This window comes from Lampris incognitus, chromosome 16, assembly GCF_029633865.1.
Source record: "Lampris incognitus isolate fLamInc1 chromosome 16, fLamInc1.hap2, whole genome shotgun sequence".
NCBI lineage: Eukaryota > Metazoa > Chordata > Actinopteri > Lampriformes > Lampridae > Lampris > Lampris incognitus.
The window spans coordinates 28,495,490-28,514,501 of NC_079226.1; the positions used below are offsets into that span (position 1 = coordinate 28,495,490).

The following is a 19,012-nucleotide window of genomic DNA, read 5'->3' on the forward strand; positions in this document are numbered from 1 at the left end:
GATGGTTTAAACAAGTCTCCCGCTACGTTTGCAGGCATGGGCGCAACCACCGTGTCTGTTTTTCAGTCACTCCAAAACACCCCCTAGACAGGGACGTGTCTGGCTGCGCATCGTAATCTCCGATTGGCGGAACGGGCTGTCAATCAGAGCTTGTGGTCCGTCCGCGTCCGCATCATCAGCCTTTACGCCATCACCATCATCATCATCATCATCTGTACGCACGGCGACAGGGGCTGGGACGGGTATGCCGCTATTATCTTCTACGAGCCAAAAACATTAACGGAGAAGTAGAGAGAGAGAAAATATCGGCGCATTTTCTGCGACGGACATTCCGGAAAACCCCAGATGGATTAGTCTGCTTTATTCGTGGTAAGAAGAACGTATCTGAGTTGAATTTCAATCGCTGCAGCCGCCTCGTCTTGTGTTGTAGCCTGCCAGCCTGCCCTGCGAGATGAATTCATTTCGGCAAAGGAGATAAATAACACACTGTGGGACCGCGCAGTCCTTGCCAGTGTTGCCTCCGTAGCCTTTATTCAAACGTAGAATGAATCTGTTTTCGGGACAGTTTAGGTGTTGGCCGGTCGAATGGGCACTCATAGAAATACTCGTATTTGTGGATGAGATGTTTTGCAGCGCTGTGATTCTGGAGAGGGGCTCCTCTGTTGCAGCAGCAGGGGGATGGATGCGCTGCAGAATAGCTTACCAAAACTGAATGCTACGATAGCATATACACGGAAAGCCTCATATTGATTTTTTTTTCCCAGAATAACTGCGATCTTCTATGAGGTCATTGCATAGCCAACGGTGTTAACTGTTCAATTGATGATGCATTAATTGGGTTATCTGGTGGCTGTGAAGGTGTAGCCATCCATTTTGTGTGAAACTCGGCGTGAATGTAGCTGTTGCTCTGGCCTCTAACATGCAGCTTCCATAAGTTTTTTTTTCCTACTTAATTTTAGGGCTGTATTGTGGCCTCGTCGTGGAGCTGGCACTGGAGTTGTTTGCTGGTTTTCATACCATCGTACAACTGTTTGAATTATTTATGTTCTTGGTACATGAATGACAGCACATTTGGCGTGCGTGATGTGTGTCAAATATGAATGAATGAGATGGGGTTTATTGGTTGTTATGTGCCATGGACCATGTTCAGTTTGCCTCAGGCATTAGGCAATAGGGACATGCAGTTTAACCTACTTACTAAAGGTATTGACCCATGCTGCGCTCCTGAAATATTTAGCCCAGTAAGGACATGATTGGCTATTCTACACCCTCATTAAGTTGCAGCTCATGCAAACAGGAGGTGTATGCATGCTTATATTTTTTATTATTTTTGTTTTGATATATTTTTAAAGGTCAGGGCCCGTGTTTGCCTGTTAGTTTGTCAAACAACTCATATCATTAATGCGGTTAATCTTGCATCGGAACCTAAGCACATAGTTATCAAGGAGCCCTCAACCCTGTTTTCACTTTCCATCAACCCAAGCATTACTCTTTGGTTATATGGAAAACCTTCCAACCTTGCATGCTGTAGGCCCACCGCATCATCATTTTCCAGTGGTTTCTTACTCTGACCATTGCCCTCCACTGGCGGAAGATCTGGAAAGAACGGCTTCAAAAAAAAAATCTAATGCAGACTCCGTGCAGAACCAGTGATGAAATGGCCTGCCGCCATAGCAGCAGGGGAAAGAGATAAGTTGGTTCTCCAGTTTTGATAATATTCAACTGCTAGTCACAAGTTTTCAGAGGGTACTCCGTGATTTACAATGAGCTCAGTGATTTAACAACTTGCATGACTCAACATCCTCGACTGAGAACAGTGTGACACCAAAACACAGTTGGGCCTAAAACCACACTTAAACATGAGGCTCAGCTGTGGGCTCTCTAACTGCCTCTTTTCATTCAGTACATGAAGAATGCTTCGAAAGGCCAACACTGCATTTCATTGTGAAGATAATCTTGTGGGCTAGTGAAATGTAGCCATTGTATTGTTGACTCGCTGAATGAACTCAGTTGTCTGAGACAAGCAAATATTGTAACAATCTAGAGAATGGTACCCTTAAGGAGGGGTCCACATATTAGTGCAGTACTGAAACTCATAAGCATGCCAGTGGGTTTTCGCTGCCATTTAATGGCACACAACGGAAAACTACCCTTTTTCGCCAATTCTTAGACTGAAGAAAGGTTAATGTATGGTAACTTGTTTTCTGGCTTTGAATAAGCTCATTGCAAGGGAATCTTCAGTAGGAGGGATGTGGGAGGCTTGACCTTGGTCCATGGCATGTCAATGAAACGAGTGCAAAGGGACGCCCCACTTCAATTTAGAAAGGGCTGCTTTGTTGTAGTCTGTTTAAATGCAAATTGAAAAATTATTATATTCTATGGCGATTTGAAGTTCATTCGGGTTAAACAGTCACGGGATTCCTAGTTTTAATGTCACATTAAACACAGATTCTGAATCGAATTAAAGAAATAAGTCAGTCTATTGTTCTGATTTGTTTGGGTTTTTTTTTTTCAAACTTACTCTTGGCAGTGCTGACAGAAAGCATGTTTTGCTTACAGTCCAGCACCAATGATTATTCATATTCGTTGCACCATGGATGAGCAGGAGCACATGACAAATAGGCCTACCTGTTTTTTTCTGGCCTGACTGACTGACTGCCCATTAATCAATCTGTTACTGTGGGTGACCCTGACATGTTTGTCTTGTTATAGCGTATTGATCTCGTGGTTATTATATAGAGGGGGGACTCCCTCATTAAGCCTCCATGCACTGTGCGGTGTTGGGCGATTAATGCATATATGCCTTTACAAGGTTCAAATAAAGCCCCGCATTTCATGAAATTAATTTGCAGCCCCTGTGACCAAGGTTGCACTAAACCTTTTCAATTACTTTACATTGAAGTGGTATTAGCACCTTGGCTTCAATCCTCTCATTCTTCACTTCCTGTTGTCAAGTAATCTAGTAATAGGACAAATGATGTTCAGTGGACTAAAGTAAATAAGAGTCCAAACAGCATCTCTGGCTTATCAGCAGTTTTGATATATTTCCATCTTTTATATTATAACCCACCCATGTTTGCATGTGAAAATCCTCCCACACCTGCTCTCTCGCTTACTATCGCTCTGACTGTCTTTCCTTCACTCTCTCATCTGTGTTATTAACTGTTAAAGCACAATCGTGTCCCCACTGGACCCTTTTATTCACATCAGTATGGTCCTCTCGGAGGCAAGCTGTTCATTTGGTTCTGAAAATAGCATGATGGGTCTTCTTGCAGGCTGTGGTGGTCGTGCAATACTCACACTCTTCCATGACAGGAACTAGCCCCATGGCTGCAACGCCATAATCTTTTCTTCCCTTTTTTTCTTGCTTTTTTTTTTATGTTGTGCCTTAGGTCAGGCAGCAGTCAGGCTAACATGTCTGTCTGTTTATCTGTCAGTCTGTCATGTTGGGCTGCCGGGATAAGACACACCAATTATTTAGTGGTAGTGTCAGGTCTTTCCTCAACCTCTGTGTGTTAATATAGAGGGGCTGAATGATGTTACTGTCTCTCAGATATGCCAGAACATATTTCTTCGAGAATAGTCATTAAAAAGCAGACCTTGCAAGATTTTGTTCTCCATTAAGTAGGAAGAGTTTTAGCCCGACATTGCATCCTTTGCAGTGTGACTGTTTGCACGTGTCTATTACGATGCTGATTCTGAAATGATATATTGTTCAGCCCTATTGTTAACAGTCCTAATTCGTATTTACAATTGGATAAAGGGACGATTAGCCCGTGCTTATCAAGCGGAACGAAGAAGATCTATCTGTGATCCTCAGAAAATTCTATCCCATTATTGAACTATTGAATGGCAGATGGGTTGGCCAGCTTGCTTTATTGCCAGTGAATTTGCCACAGCTAAATTTCATATATCTGAATTACTAGATACATAATTCAATCAGTACAAGTCCGCTGATGTCCAAATATGGCTGATTTGCGTGGCACAATGGTCCAGTGGTTAGCGCTGTTGCCTCATAGCAAGAAGGTCCTGGGTTCGAACCCTGGGGTTATCCAACCTTAGGGGTCACCCCAGGTCGTCCTCTGTGTGGAGTTTACATGTTCTCCCCGTGTCTGTGCTAGGTTTTCTCCCCGGGTGCTCCCGTTTCCCCCATCCTCAAAAAGACATGCATGTTAGTGTTAATACTTCTGTTTGTGCCCTTGACCGAGGCATGGCAAGACGAACTGGAGTTGGTCCTCAGGTGCTGCACGGCGGCTGCCCACTGCTCTTAGCTACACAGCTAGGATGGGTTAAATGAAGAGCAGAATTACCTCACGGGGATCGATAGAGTATATCAAAATCCAAAAAATCCACACAAAAAAATTCTGCCGTGCTCATTAAGCAACCTCAGTGACATGACCAAGTGCCCCATAGACACGATTCATATGTAAATGTTTATTAAGCTAACACCCTGCCAATACAACAATACCACCAAAGCATACGCATTAACGATGCTGGCTGTCCCAGATTCCATGTAGCAAAACAGCTACGCACGTTTCAAAGCCACAGTGTGGTAGTCCCGGGCCCTTTCTACTTTAAAGTAGGAAGATTTTCATAATCCCCGCAGGCAACATGATGATGTGAGATCTCCCGTCATTTACTCCCCTCTCTCTAGGAACGGATGCAGTGCACTTTATAAACACCATGGATAAAGAGGGGGGGGGGTCCACCGTAGAAACAGAATTCATCTGTTCGTTTTGCAACCGCGGGCGTGCTCAGTTGATCAATCTGAGTGAGCACAGGTCTCGCATCACGCTGTCGTATAACACTGAGGCTCCGCTATGTTGTCAATGCTGGGATCATTAAGTAACACATTTACATAACTGCCACATTGACAGGATGTGACACGCTGAACTTAGACTTATTGCTATTTGAACGCCCGCGTGCCAAAGACCTTTGTTTCACTGTAAAGGTACCAGTCAGTAGCTGGAAAATGAACTCATTAGTCTGGAAAATCATCCCAGTTAAACGCTATGATAATCAGTCAATGTGGTGCACACTGTCAACAGACTCAGAGAAATATCACAGATGTTTACCTCGGCTCTGTTATTTCTATATCTATTTCTTCTTCTGTTGCTTTGGGAGAGACCTGCGCATATGCACTTTATACCTGCTAGAAAGTAGGGTAGGAGGAAGAAGACCAGAGGATGCTTGGAAAAAGTATAAATGACAAGGATGATTATCTGATCTCTAAAGGATTACTAGAGATTGAGTGGGCTTTTATCCCATTCCTGTCTGTGTTTTCGGTCGGGGCTTATACTGTAACGTTGCCACAAAGCCCATTACTACTCATGGGTATTTCATAGTTTTCTACTGGCAGTAATGAATCACAATAATCTCCTTCTTTCTGCAGTGGCTCCGTTGCGCTGTTCGCTACGCAATGTGGAACAAATAAAGATCTGGACTCACTGAAACTACAGCATACAGTAGGTGAGTTCTACTTGTTGAACTGTGTTTCCGGTAACTAATACGCAGCAACCATGTGGGTCCGTTTCAGGCCACACCTAACTTGTTAGTGACGATGCTCGTCTTGTCTATGTTCCACCTAACGTAGTAAAGTCATTAGGTCTTCCCCCCAGTGTTGTCTCTGGACAGCAGAGACGGACAAAAGAGGGTTAACATGGGGCGTCCGGGTAGCGTAGCGGTCTATTCCGTTGCCTATCAACACGGAGATCGCCGGTTCGAATCTCTGTGATACCTCCGGCTTGGTCAAGGCGTCCCTACAGACACAATTGGCCATGTCTGCGGGTGGGAAGCCGGATGTGGGTATACGTCCTGGTCGCCGCATTAGCACCTCCTCTGGTTAGTCGGGGCGCCTGTTCAGGGGAGGTGGAACTGGGGGGAATAGCGTGATCCTCCCACGCGCTACGCTCCCCTGGCGGAACTCCTCACTGTCAGGTGAAAAGAAGTGGCTGGCGACTCCACATGTATCAGAGGAGGCATGTGGTAGTCTGCAGCCCTCCCCGGATTGGCAGAGGGGGTGGCGCAGCTACCAGGACAGCTCAGAAGAGTGGCGTAATCGGCCAGATACAATTGGAGAGAAAAGTGGGGGGAGAAAAAAGTTAACATGGATAATGTTATGAAAGACTAACTAAAACACAACCCGCATGTTAGATTTGATTAAATTATAGTATAATCCCAAATTTGCACCATACTAGCCCCCCAGCTAACCCCTAATTTAGTTATTAGTCTTTCAAACAGCCGGAGATGTTTAAGTGTCCTTGTTTATGCTCTGGCACAAGTCCATAAATGAATCAATTTCTTGCACAAGATTATGGGACTCTTCTATTTTATGTCAGTGCTTCGCTGTGCTGCAGTGAGCAGCAGCATGGGAGCAAGAAACCACAGTTTTGGGACAACAGCAAGTAGACATCCACAATTTCTTGTGTTGAATTATTAATGTATGCTTACAGCATTTCTGTGCCCACCACTAAAAAGGACCATTTTACCCCATAATTTCCGTGGAATATGATGTGCCTTTAGAAGTGGAAAAAAATACCAATGGCAAGCTCTCGGGTCTTCATAGGATATAAGTTGATCGTACCCAGCCTGTCGCAGTACCAGCAGTGCTCAGCAAGTGACACATCTGTTTGCACTTTTTCCTCTGACGGTGTTGGGTTCCCTTACAAGTAAATGCAATAAAGAGGACGGCCCTACTGTGGAGGGATTGAGGAACATATTGTACAACTCTCTTTTCGCCCCTAAGTTTCCAAGTGATCATGCAATGGGCTTTAAAGGAGAAAAACTAAACTGACAAGAGCTCATCTGATACAGTACTCACAAATGAGTATTGCTGGGCATTCATTCAGTATTATCATTTAACATCTTTCAATGATGTTGTATTGGGATGAAATTTGGACATTGTCCTATACTGCGATACACAGTTTTGTTAAATTAATGATAGCAAGAATCTGTTACCTAAAACACAAAATGAGGTCTGAAATATTCGAGGGAACACTATTTGAGAACTACTTTTGGTTTGACATTATACTTAACATTAACAAACAGTTCAATGTGAGGAACCTCAGTCGGATTCTTAAACATGGTATTGTATGCATATGTAAGCAAATATTGTGACCATATGTGGCTATCATGCAAACTTCCATATGATTATGGTGATAATACATAGAATTAATATTTTCCGTATTGCCCAACACTACAAATGAGGTAGTTTCAATATCAAACTGATACTGACAAGACGGTTGTAAAGACGATCAGATTTAATCCGAATCAGTGTTTGGGCAGAAAGTGCTGGCTGACAATCCAAATCTAAATCTTTATTATCTGAGCTGTTGCTTATATTTACTTAGCTGTGAGCACCTCTAATGAGCCTGACCACGTTGGTTTCTATGATTCAACGGCGAGCACATTCCCCACGAGATGGTGGTAATGGTAAACCTGACAGAAATGCGTCTGCACCAATAACCCATCCTTCTCCGCCACTCCTGTGGGTCCCATCGAGTCTTTGAAGGGGGTCAAGAGCAGTGTGATGGTTTCCCCGAGGGTCCATCTGTAGCACTGAGAGGCCAGACTTTACCCGCAGCCAGTAGCTCTCTCTCTCTCTCTCCCTCCCTCCAGTCACAGTGGCAGTAAACAAGTGTGCTTTCAATTACCCGTCTCAGAAGTAAGTTGGCCGCTAATACTGATGAAAGACAACAGTGCTGTCAGCGGTCTCCTCCTAGCCATGTCATCCAGGCTGCACTGGCTTCCAAGGCTTAAAGGGGGACTGTGAGCTGGAATGTGCATTAGTCTGACTGGGTCTTTAAAGATGGTAAGGCTCTTTTAATTGGCAAAACAGATTGCCTCAGTCATTATAGAAAGTAGTTTAGGTTTAGGGAGGCCAAATGCTCCCTTATTCCCCCTCATGAGACTCAGCTTAAAGCCAGGGAGCAGTTTGTTCTTGAGAGCCTCTGCACATTTTAATTTAGGGTTTGTGTTGCAAACCTATAGAAGGGTGTATGTGGTTTCTTGTAAAACAAACAAAAATAAAGTGCACGCCAGCTTGTAAACACAAATACCATGTCTAAATTCATTCTCGGCGGCTGCGGCCGAATAACGTGGTAAAATAAACCGTAGTAAGTAGCGTTGTTAATGTCTTTATGACAAGGTATGCTGGAGAATGTTTCTCAGCATAGACTATCTCGCAGCAACATATGTCAGTGTATCCAATATCACAATTTATAACGATAATCTAATTAGATACAGGCTGCAGCTAACATACTGTCACATCACATTCATCTGTATAATTCATAATGAGGGTTTTGAAAGTGTCATGTTTTATTTCCATCTAATTAGTAGAAATTTCAAAAGGCTCACCATGACTCTCTGAGGAAGCCCTGTAATAATGGAATATTGAATCATTATTTTCCCAGTGGGATTGGCTCTTAAACTATTGTTTTAGCAAATGTACCCACTAATACCATTTTCTCTCTCTCTCTCTGTCTGTCTCCTCTCTCTGTCTCCTCTGTGTGTGTGTGTGTCTCTCCCCTCTCTCTCTCTTTCTGTCTTCTCTCACGCTCTCTCTGTCTCCTCTCTCTCTCTCTCTCTCTCTCCTCAATCCTTGACTGTAGACAGTAGAGAATGGGCTGTGTCCAATGTAAGGATAAAGAAGCAACAAAACTCACTGATGATCGGGAGACCAGTCTCACGCAAAACTCGGGGTACCGCTATGGGGCTGACCCAACGCCGCAGCATTACCCCAGCTTCGGGGTCACCGCCATCCCAAACTACAACAACTTCCACAGCGCAGCAACGCAGGGGGTGACCGTGTTCGGAGGGGTCCACACTTCCTCACAGTCTGGGACGCTCCGGTCCCGAGGAGGAACAGGTCAGGACTTTTACCTCATTGATTTACTGTTTTACTGGTCCAAGTCAGTTTTGGCAGTCCTTCTAAATACGGCTCAGTTCAGAATTTAACAGTTAAATTCAGAATTTGGCCTCTCCTTTAAAAATGGCACCTTCACCTCACCCCTAGTTCTTTGTCATTTTTAACATCTTCGTTCTAAAATTTTTGTGTGTCGCTTTCACCTTTTCATGAATACGATGATATTCACCCATGGTCAAAACGACACAGTATGCATTGGCCATCGGCTCCAAGTTAATGGAAAACAGAGCGACCTAGATTATTGCTGGTTCCCGGCAAAGCACATCTGACAACCAGAAAGACCAGACATCATGCTGAACAGTGCAGAACTTCTGCAGGAGTAGAGAAATGAATTTTACAGTTTCTTACTCAGATCCCAAAGATATGTGTATGCAATGCTCACAGTGAAAGCATCCCTAGCTCTGATGTTAACTCATCTGGGCCTTTGCTCAAGGTAGATTTGGACACAGTTCCTCGCTGTGTTGAACCAGTATCATTCATTTGTTTGTATAAGAAAGCTGCATTTCTATCTAAGATTTTAGTGAGAAGGCAATAGTGAGAAAATACTCACAGTAAGGTCAACTGGGAAAGAACTGGAGCAGAAACCTTATCTGGCCCCTTTGTAATGCATCGGCAGGGTGGACCGAGATGTCAGTAAGGTTTGACTCGCGTTAGGTGTGGTTGAGATGACGTGGCATAGGCGGGAAAAGATGTGAGGCTTTGTTGAGGCGCTGGAGCGGTTGCTGTCCTGGTATGGTTCTGATCAAATCAGAAAATGAAATCATTTTAGCTTCAGGCATGTAAGAGATACAGGGACTTTGAGGCTATTAGAAATTACATCAGATAAATTCTTATGGCCTCTAGAATATTGGCAGACCATTGGCAGCATTCTTCTTTTTTTCCCCCTTCTTTTCTTCTTCTTCTTCTTCACTGGCACATTTGCTAACCATCCCATTCAAACTGTCTCCTACAGGGGTAACCTTGTTTGTGGCGCTGTATGACTATGAAGCCAGGACTGAGGATGACCTCAGCTTCAGAAAGGGGGAGAAGTTCCAGATCCTAAACAGCACGTAAGTGTGAAAGCATCTGCATGACAGCCTGAAGGGTGGCGGTCTTCTTTTCCCCCCTGTTTTTCATTTTTCATGAACTTTGAGCTCCAGCGTTTGAAAAGGACAGTCATTTCACAGGCACAGGTGAAGTGACCCAGTCTATCAAACATCTGTCATGTGTCAAGGATAGTTCTCTGCAAAAACACTGGACCGCTTTAATTTTGCACATAAGGAAAACAGCCTGTTATGTTGGCTGATGTCAGAGGTACGCTCGGGAAAGTCCTGCCGTGACACAGCACGGTGCATGTTATTCCTGGGATATAATGCTCGTTGTTCATCTCTTTGTCTTACGTTTTCGTGACACACAACTAGAACAAGTCTGGGTTCAGGCCACAGTATTGATGACACCCAGTTCAGACACATCCCATCAGGTTTCTTAGCACCCATGCATATTGCTCGCCTCGTTTTTCTACTGTTTTGTCGAACTATATATTTTTTTATGACATTCTTCACCAAAACATTGGGAGCAACCTTACTTTTTTTCTTTTTTTTTGGGGGGGGGGGGATTTTCCCACCCTTTTTCTACCCAGTTGTTCTTGGCCAATTACCCCACTCTTCCGAGTCATTCCGGTTGCTGCTCCACCCCCTCTGCCGATCTGGGGGGAGGGGAGGTGGCTGCAGACTACCACATGCTTCCTCCGATCCATGTGGAGTCGCTAGCCGCTTCTTTTCACCTGACAGTGAGGAGTTTCGCCAGGGGGACGTAGCGTGTGGGAGGATCACGCTATTCCCCCCAGTTCCCCCTCCGCCCTGAACAGGCGCCTCAACCGACCAGAGGGGGCGCTAGTGCAGTGACCAGGACACACATACCCACATCTGGCTTCCCATCCGCAGACACAGAAAATTGTGTCTGTCAGGACGCCCGACCAAGCTAACATGGGGATTCGAACTGGCAGTCCCTGTGTTGGTAGGCAACAGACTAGACCGCCCTTCAAACTACATATTTTACGACATTATTCACCAAAACATTGGGAGCAACCTTTTTTTTTTTTTTTTTTTTTTACCAGTTCTGTTCAGTCAGTTCTGAGGGGGAGGACACAAATTTAAATTTGTGCGTCCACTAAATCTCTATGTTTATATAATCTTGTCTGCATCACGTGTTCATGTATATTATATTATATATTCGTCTCTTCATTCACTCCTCCTCCCATCCTTGGTTTTCTTTCTCAAGTCAGACAAATTCATAAATACTTCATTGACGTGTATGTTTCATCAATGTTTTTGTGCAAGTGCACTGAAAAGTAATGTAAAATGTGAAAACAAGTAATGGAAGGAAACATGTGGAGCAAGTGCTACTGTGTGTTATGTTCAAACAGGAATATTTAAATGTGTAATGAAATGATACAAGCGAACAAAAGATTAGCTCTCTTTCTCTCCCTCAGTGAGGGAGACTGGTGGGAGGCTCGTTCTCTCACTACGGGTGGAACTGGTTACATTCCCAGTAATTACGTGGCTCCAGTGGACTCCATCCAAGCTGAGGAGTGAGTATAAGTTTTTTTTATGAACAACACACACACACACACACACACACACACACACACACACTCAAGTCCCCTATCCCAGAGCCACTGCGACAAACTATCAACCCTGTTCCTCACCAGTGAACATATCATGAATATTTCAGAGGTCATCACGCTGTCTGTTGTGCGATATGTCATACCGCTAAAGAAAGCACTGCTACATTTCCTAAATACCCAAGCAAATTTTCAGCAGCGCAGTTTGATTAATATTTTCCCTCCCTGCAGCTGGTATTTTGGTAAACTAGGCCGAAAGGACGCAGAGAGACAGCTCCTCTCCAACGGCAACCCCAGAGGCACATTCCTCATCCGTGAGAGTGAAACAACCAAAGGTACTGTAACTAAGAAACGTTTAACACGCTGACAAGATGATTGCTTTTGTAGTGGTGGAAAACTGATACGTGTTTTTGAATAAATGAAAGATCGCACCTAAAGTTACCTTGAATGTCCCTTTGGTGTCACTGTTTTTGTTTTGTTTTTTTCTCCCTTTATCTAATGCGCCGCCTTGTTTCCATGCCAGGGGCCTTTTCCCTGTCTATCCAGGACTGGGATGACATCAAAGGAGATCACGTGAAACACTACAAAATTCGCAAGTTGGACAGCGGTGGCTACTACATCACCACCAGGGCACAGTTTGAGACGCTACAGCAGCTGGTGCAGCACTACTCTGGTAAGGCCAGGACAGACCTGTTTGATGTAATCGAGTGCACGTAGGCAATATTTTTATACGATAGAAAAACCTACATATGGCGTCCGGGTAGCGTAGTGGTCTATTCTGCTGCCTACCAACACAGGGATCATCGGTTTGAATCCCTGTGTTACCTCCGGCTTGATCGGGCATCCCTACAGAAACAAGTGGTCGTGTCTGCGGGTGGAAAGTGGGACGTGGGTATGTGTCCTGGTCGCTGCACTAGCGCCTCCTCTGGTCGGTCGGGGGGCCTGTTCGGGGGGGAGGGCGAACTGGAGGGAATAGCGTGACCCTCCCATGCGCTACGTCCCCCTGGCGAAACCCCTCACTGTCAGGTGAAAAGAAGCGGCTGGCGACTCCACATGTATCGGAGAAGGCATGTGGTAGTCTGCAGCCCTCCCCGGTTCAGCAGAGGGGGTGGAGCAGAGGCCAGGACGGCTCAGAAGAGTGGGGTAATTGGCCAAGTACAAATGATAATTTGGGAGAAAAAGGGGGAAAAATCCAAAAAAAGAAAAGGTTTAGATAGAACTATAATGTGATTCAAATTCACCCCCCCCCTTTACCCTCACCTGGGTCCATAGTCATCACTCTCCATCAACACACTCACATAAATACATACATGTATGCTCTTTGCCTTCGCCCTATCTGGGCTTTGTATTCTCTGTCTATATATATATATATATTACACACACACACACACACACACACACACGATATCATATGTATAGATAAATACTTGTCTTTTAATTTCCTCCCTTTGAGGTTTCCCTCATCTCCATGCATTGCATTACATTTTTTTGTGCAAACTGTGCTGTATGAATAAAGTCTGATTGATTGATTGATTGATTGATTGATTGATTGATTGATTGATTGATTGATTGATTGATTGATTGATTGATTGATTTCTGGTAATCCAGCCAGGGCTGCAGGACTTTGCTGCCGGCTTATAGTCCCATGCCATAAAGGCATGCCCCGTCTGGCAGACCTGTCCGTTAAAACCAAAGACGTGTGGGAGATCCCGCGGGAGTCGCTGCAGCTCATCAAACGTCTTGGCAATGGCCAGTTTGGAGAGGTCTGGATGGGTAAGTGTTAGCTATGAGAGATAAAAAACTGTTTTTGTTTTTTTTACAGTTACGTAGCACATTCATGTCAGTGACTAGTATTGCCCAGTCGATAATGGACTTAATATGTCAAAGAGGATTTTCCTTGAGTTGCCCTAATCCTTGACAGCGTTAGGTATACAGGAGTAAAGTATGACTGAAAGTCTGAACTCCACCGAGAACATGTTTTCTCCTGTCACAAAATGTTTTATCCTTCGACATGAACAACACCAAACCTACAGTAAAAAAATGTACATCTTAAGAATCATTGTCTCTACTTATATTTTTCATAAAACATGAAAAAGAGTGCAAATGGTGTAGGATAAATCCACTCAATTCAAAGTAGTTTCAGTTGTTTGGAGTTTTCTACAAAGTGGATCCAGGATGTTGAAACAAAGTAAAATGTAGGGAGTGCATTTTTCTAGTTGAAACAAAATAAAAAAATAGTAATAATTTTGGGTTTAGACTGATTAGCTCACATTGTTGAGAACTGGGGTACTTTTTCATTGTATGCAACATATGTGGTTTCCTGTGGCGCAGTGGTTAGCATGGTTGCCTCACAACAAGAATGTCCTGGGTTCGAGCCCCAGGTTTTGTCCAACCTTGCGGGTCATCCCAGGTCGTCCTCTGTGTGTAGTTTGCATGTTCTCCCCGTGCCTGCGTGGGTTTCCTCTGGGTGCTTCGGTTTCCTTCCACAGTCCAAAGACATGTAGGTCAGGTGAATCGGCCATACTGAATTGTTCCTAGGCGGGAAAGCGTGTGTGTGTCGGCCCTGTGCCGGACTGGTGGCCTTTCCAGGGTGTCTCACCACCTGCCGCTCAATGACTGCTGGGATAGGCTCCAGCATCCCGTTACCCTAAATAGGATATGCGGCTTGGATAATGGATGGAAACAAAATAAAACTTGATTTAAGAATGGTCTTTAACCTGTTGGTTAGGATCAGAAACATAAGAAAAGTAAAATAACTCATCCCAGAGGCAGATTATTTTTCACTTCCCTTAAGGAAAAAAAAGGATTTTAACACTAAACACCAGAATACTTAAGATGAAAATTTCTTTTGTAAATCTTTCAGACTGTCTCTAAGTGGTCGTCTCTTGTCTTGTTGTCATCAGGCACGTGGAATGGCACCACTAAGGTGGCAGTGAAGACTCTGAAGCCAGGCACCATGTCGCCCGAGTCCTTCCTAGAGGAGGCCCAGATTATGAAGAAGCTTCGACATGACAAGCTGGTCCAGCTCTATGCCGTGGTGTCCGAGGAGCCCATCTATATTGTCACAGAGTACATGAGCAAAGGTAGCGGATGTTCAAGCCAGCACTCATAATACGCATTATGAATATTACATACACACATGCACACTCATATCCACAAGGTATATGAATAATTTATCTATGCGGACAGTGCAGCTGTGCACATACACACGGGTGCAACCATAGCCAATATATTTTGCATCTGATTCTACAATTTGGTGTTCAGTCTCTGCTGGAAACACAATTCATGACAGGATCCTTGCACGCCAACTTAATCAGTGTTGTCGTGATGGGAGTAATGTGGCTTAAAAAAATGTTGTTGTTCAGTTTCCACAACAATATTGGACAAATAAATGTCCAGGCTAAATGGAATGCATCTTGTCAGATTCCCAATACTGAGGTCATATTAGCTACAGTGTGTTTCTTTCAGTCTTGGTCCAAGTCTGAGTTAAAGCCTGGCATCTGAAGATGTTGCACCATCTGTTAGAGAAGGTTTCAGTTAGTTTTCCTCCCTTCCTTTTTCCCAGGGAGCTTGCTTGACTTCCTGAAGGACGGAGAAGGACGAGGTCTCAAGCTGCCGAATCTAGTGGACATGGCGGCTCAGGTACATCATTATATTTGATCATAAAACACAATGCCGCACGCTGTAGAGGTACATCATTCATCTCAGTCATGTCAACCACTGTCCACCATTCAAGCTCAGTGATACAAATGTAAAGCACTTTCTTACCTTGATGTTATGGCAGTGATAAATCACCTTGAAACCATTAACCACGATGGTGTGAACAGCAGTGATATTAAAACTCCATTTCCCAGGTGGCAGCAGGCATGGCCTACATTGAGAGGATGAACTACATCCACCGAGACCTGCGCTCTGCCAACATCCTGGTAGGAGACAGCCTGGTGTGTAAGATTGCTGACTTTGGTCTGGCTCGCCTCATAGAGGACAACGAGTACACCGCAAGACAAGGTAGTAGCCACAGTTTCAAGACACAGCTCTGTTGTTTCAGCATTGAAAATGCATTCTGTTGTTACTGGTTGCACCATCTCTGGGTTAATTATTAATTTCAATCTAAAATTCAACTCACACTGGTGTTATGGATCTGGTCTATGATCACCAGAGCGAGACTGGTAGCTGGTGTAGAGATTATTAGATGACTATTATTTTAATGTTTGTCTGTCAGCTGACTCTAAGTGCCATAACACAGTGTGTTGTCAGCCACAGTTGATTGAAGGTAACAAGAACGATTACAACCATAGCCAGCTATAAAAAATGTCATTGTCAGAGGACAAAAAAATGGTGGGGGTGTTAAATGACTTATGCTATGTTGTAAATTCTAAGAACAAAACATTGTGTTCTCTATCTCTCTCTCCGTCTGTCTTGTTTGTCTCTCTCTGCTTTGCTCACAAAGTCACTCCCTTTTCTTTTCCAGAATCATGTTTCAGTGAAGGGGTGGTGTAGGGGCATGTCAGTAACAGACAAGTTGATGAAAGTGTATATGTGTGCACACTTGATACAGAAGCACCACATGTTTAGTGCAGATGGCCAGTGCAGGACATACAAATAAAAAAGAAAATTGAATGCACATGTTACTCTACAAATAGAGAAAATAATTTTCCCCTTGTGAGCTTGCAGACGTAGGAGTCCTTTTGTCAACTTGTGAAGCTATTCACATATATCTTCGTGTTCTGAAAGCCTGTACTTGAAGGAAAATGAATAATATAACATAGTTGTTCCATTTCCCCTGGTGAGACATTATAATCTCCTCATATCCATGCTCTTGAGGAAATAATAGATGTGGAGAAAATGTGGGGAAAAATATACAATGAAGAGCAGAATAACTTACCTCATTGGGGTTTCCCTTATGAGACATTTACTCTACTTTTGATTTCACTTTGCTTATGGATTTGTGACAGCAGGCTCAAGATGAGCATTTAAAATTTGCAGCCGCCCTTTCAACTGAACTTTTCATTAAAAAAAAATTTCCCCTCTCTTTCATTCGTTTTTGTTTTCAGGTGCCAAGTTTCCCATTAAATGGACCGCTCCCGAGGCAGCACTCTATGGGAAGTTCACCATCAAATCAGATGTCTGGTCATTTGGAATCCTGTTGACAGAGCTGGTGACCAAGGGCCGAGTCCCCTATCCTGGTGAGTGACGTGTGATGAACCCTGATTTATTGTGGGGTTTTTGTGCGTTTGTCTGTGTCCTTTTTCACACTGACATCGCTACAGAAATTTACCTGTGTAGAGATTAAGGAAAGTTAGGAAACTGTTATTTGTTAGTTGGCGGCACGGTGACCCAGTGGTTAGCACTGTTGCCTCACAGCAAGACGGTCCTGGGTTCGAACCCCCTGGCTGTCCCAGGTCCTTTCTGTGTGAAGTTTGCATGTTCTCCCCATATCTGCATGGGTTTCTACCGGGTGCTCCGGTCCTCCCACCATCAAAAAAACATGCATGTTAGGGTTAATAATCCTGCCTGTGCCCCTGAGCAAGGCAATGGAAAGAAGAACTGGAGTTGGTCCTCGGGTGCTGCAGCTGCCCACTGCTGCTATACAATAGGATGGGTTAAATGCTCGTTTGTTTTAAGAATACAATTCGTTGTAAGAATACAATCACAAAATAAAGTGGCTTTCTTCTTCTTCTTAACAGTAACTGCAACTTACGCAAGGAAATGTTTCCAGCAAATTATTTTGCTCAGCCATTTCCAAGGACATGGGAACTACGGGTGTCCATGCTGGTCCAGAGCCTGCCATTCACAATATTAATTTTGTATTCATCTCTCCAGGTATGAACAACCGTGAGGTGTTGGAGCAGGTGGAGCGCGGCTACAGAATGCCCTGCCCTCAGGACTGCCCCATATCCCTGCATGAGCTGATGATCCAGTGCTGGAAGAAAGACCCGGAGGAGCGGCCTACCTTCGAGTACTTGCAGGCCTTTTTGGAGGACTACTTCACTGCCACTGAGCCACAGTACCAGCCGGGGGATAATCTCTGAGCATCAGTTGCCGTTGTCATCTCGTGTTATTCATACGCTGGCCACTAGAGGGGGCCAAACAAACACCACAAGTCCTTTGTCATCTTGTGGTGAGATAATTAAATGACTGATAACTAACTTGCCTCATATGGTGGATGATGACACTACCGCTGTGTAAAAACCCAACTCACTACCACTCTCACGCTTCCAGTTCTTTTACGATATGTTTCATGTTTCAAAGCTGATGACTTCACAACCGCCATCTTGATGCACTTCATTTGGACTGGAAAAAAAGTACGCTTTTTGGGGAAGGGGCGGGGGAGGGGCACCAAGATGACTGACGAATTGAAATGGACTACTGCAGATGAGAGGAATGGATTGTGGTGTGTATCTTGTACGTAGTGTAAATAAATACAAACTGCTTGTTTACTTATCCCCGTTCTTTTGTTTTATATTACTTTTGATATTTTGGAAATGTGTGGATTTTTTTTAATCCAAGGTCAAGGTTATCTCAGAATTATGGCTTGTAGATAAACATGTGAAGCTCACAGTTGGTAACAAATCGTGACATAATCGTAGGAATGGTGATTGTTAGACATTGTGGAGAAAATCTCAGAAATTTCTCTGGGAGTCCACCAACCTTTTTTTACGAGGTTACTATAAATGCTATCCTCTTCTCAAGGAATTTAGATGTATTATAGCACCCGTTCTTGCCTTTTTATGTTTAGTAATATTCTTATAAAGTAAGGGAATGCCTTCATGCTTTCTATACACTAACTAAACGCCTATTGCATCATGGGCTTCTCCCCAAACTTGTATGGCATCTGCACTGACATCAAGTGCATCCATTGTATTTGTGCTTATAAGCCAAGGATTTTTTTGAATCAGCTTAAAGTAACTTAATTCATCGTGGCTTCTTGTGGTTGTATAGGGGTTGATGCCCCTGCAAATGGCAACCATTGTTAGGCTGACTGCTTATTATGATGATGATATTTTTAAAAGTATGTTGCATTACTGTATGGCAGCAGGCTATGTAAGAACTATGCTTTGAACATACAGATTGTCTCTGCGCTTCTAAGGCCAAACAAACTGCCATTTTCACATTTTCATGACTGGAATGAAGGATGCAAACCTGTAATTGTCCCTCCATAATGTGTATCTGGAAATAACATGCTGTTTATGAGACCATACATGTTTATTTCATAGTATTTATTTGCTCTCTTTTTCTCTGCCATTTTGTTTTGTCCTTAACCATATACAGTGGAATAACCAGGTAAACCTACAGTGTCCTGAAAATGTTGAATTTCCCTGTCTGGATGAGATTGCAGGACAGTAAGCCACTATTTAAGTTTCTTTTTGGGGGGGGGGTGAATCCTCAGTTTTGTAGCAGTTGGTTTATTCTCATTGAGTAGATAGGCAAAATATTTTTGGTCTCTGCATTATTTATTGTCTCTGTCTGTTAATTGTTCACACAGG

The 19,012-nt window shown here is 43.8% G+C and overlaps 1 protein-coding gene across 3 annotated transcripts; it reads left to right on the forward strand.

The window, feature by feature from the left end:
• The first annotated feature begins 231 nt into the window (after positions 1–231).
• On the forward strand, positions 232–18,998 carry fyna (FYN proto-oncogene, Src family tyrosine kinase a). Of its 3 annotated transcripts, none has more exons than XM_056296229.1 (13): positions 232–369; positions 5,393–5,469; positions 8,610–8,866; positions 9,876–9,972; positions 11,394–11,492; positions 11,757–11,860; positions 12,049–12,198; positions 13,134–13,298; positions 14,429–14,608; positions 15,091–15,167; positions 15,380–15,533; positions 16,580–16,711; positions 17,349–18,998. In XM_056296229.1, the coding sequence occupies exons 3-13, from the start codon at positions 8,620–8,622 to the stop codon at positions 17,555–17,557; spliced, it is 1,614 nt and encodes a 537-aa protein (XP_056152204.1). In that variant the 5' UTR covers positions 232–369; positions 5,393–5,469; positions 8,610–8,619; the 3' UTR covers positions 17,558–18,998. The 3 variants fall into 3 exon arrangements, with proteins under 3 accessions (XP_056152204.1, XP_056152206.1, XP_056152207.1); XM_056296231.1 differs by having other exon boundaries at positions 5,393–5,465; XM_056296232.1 differs by lacking the exon at positions 5,393–5,469.
• Positions 18,999–19,012: the final 14 nt, after the last annotated feature.

What these genes read in the sequence shown, in the direction of transcription:
- fyna (XM_056296229.1), top strand. Translation starts at nt 8,620, where the DNA reads ATGGGCTGTGTCCAATGTAAGGATAAAGAAGCAACAAAACTCACTGAT. An exon ending in TAGTGGACATGGCGGCTCAG is followed by an intron (nt 15,168 to 15,379) that starts GTACATCATTAT and finishes TCCATTTCCCAG; the next exon opens with GTGGCAGCAGGCATGGCCTA. An exon ending in CGAGTACACCGCAAGACAAG is followed by an intron (nt 15,534 to 16,579) that starts GTAGTAGCCACA and finishes TTTTGTTTTCAG; the next exon opens with GTGCCAAGTTTCCCATTAAA.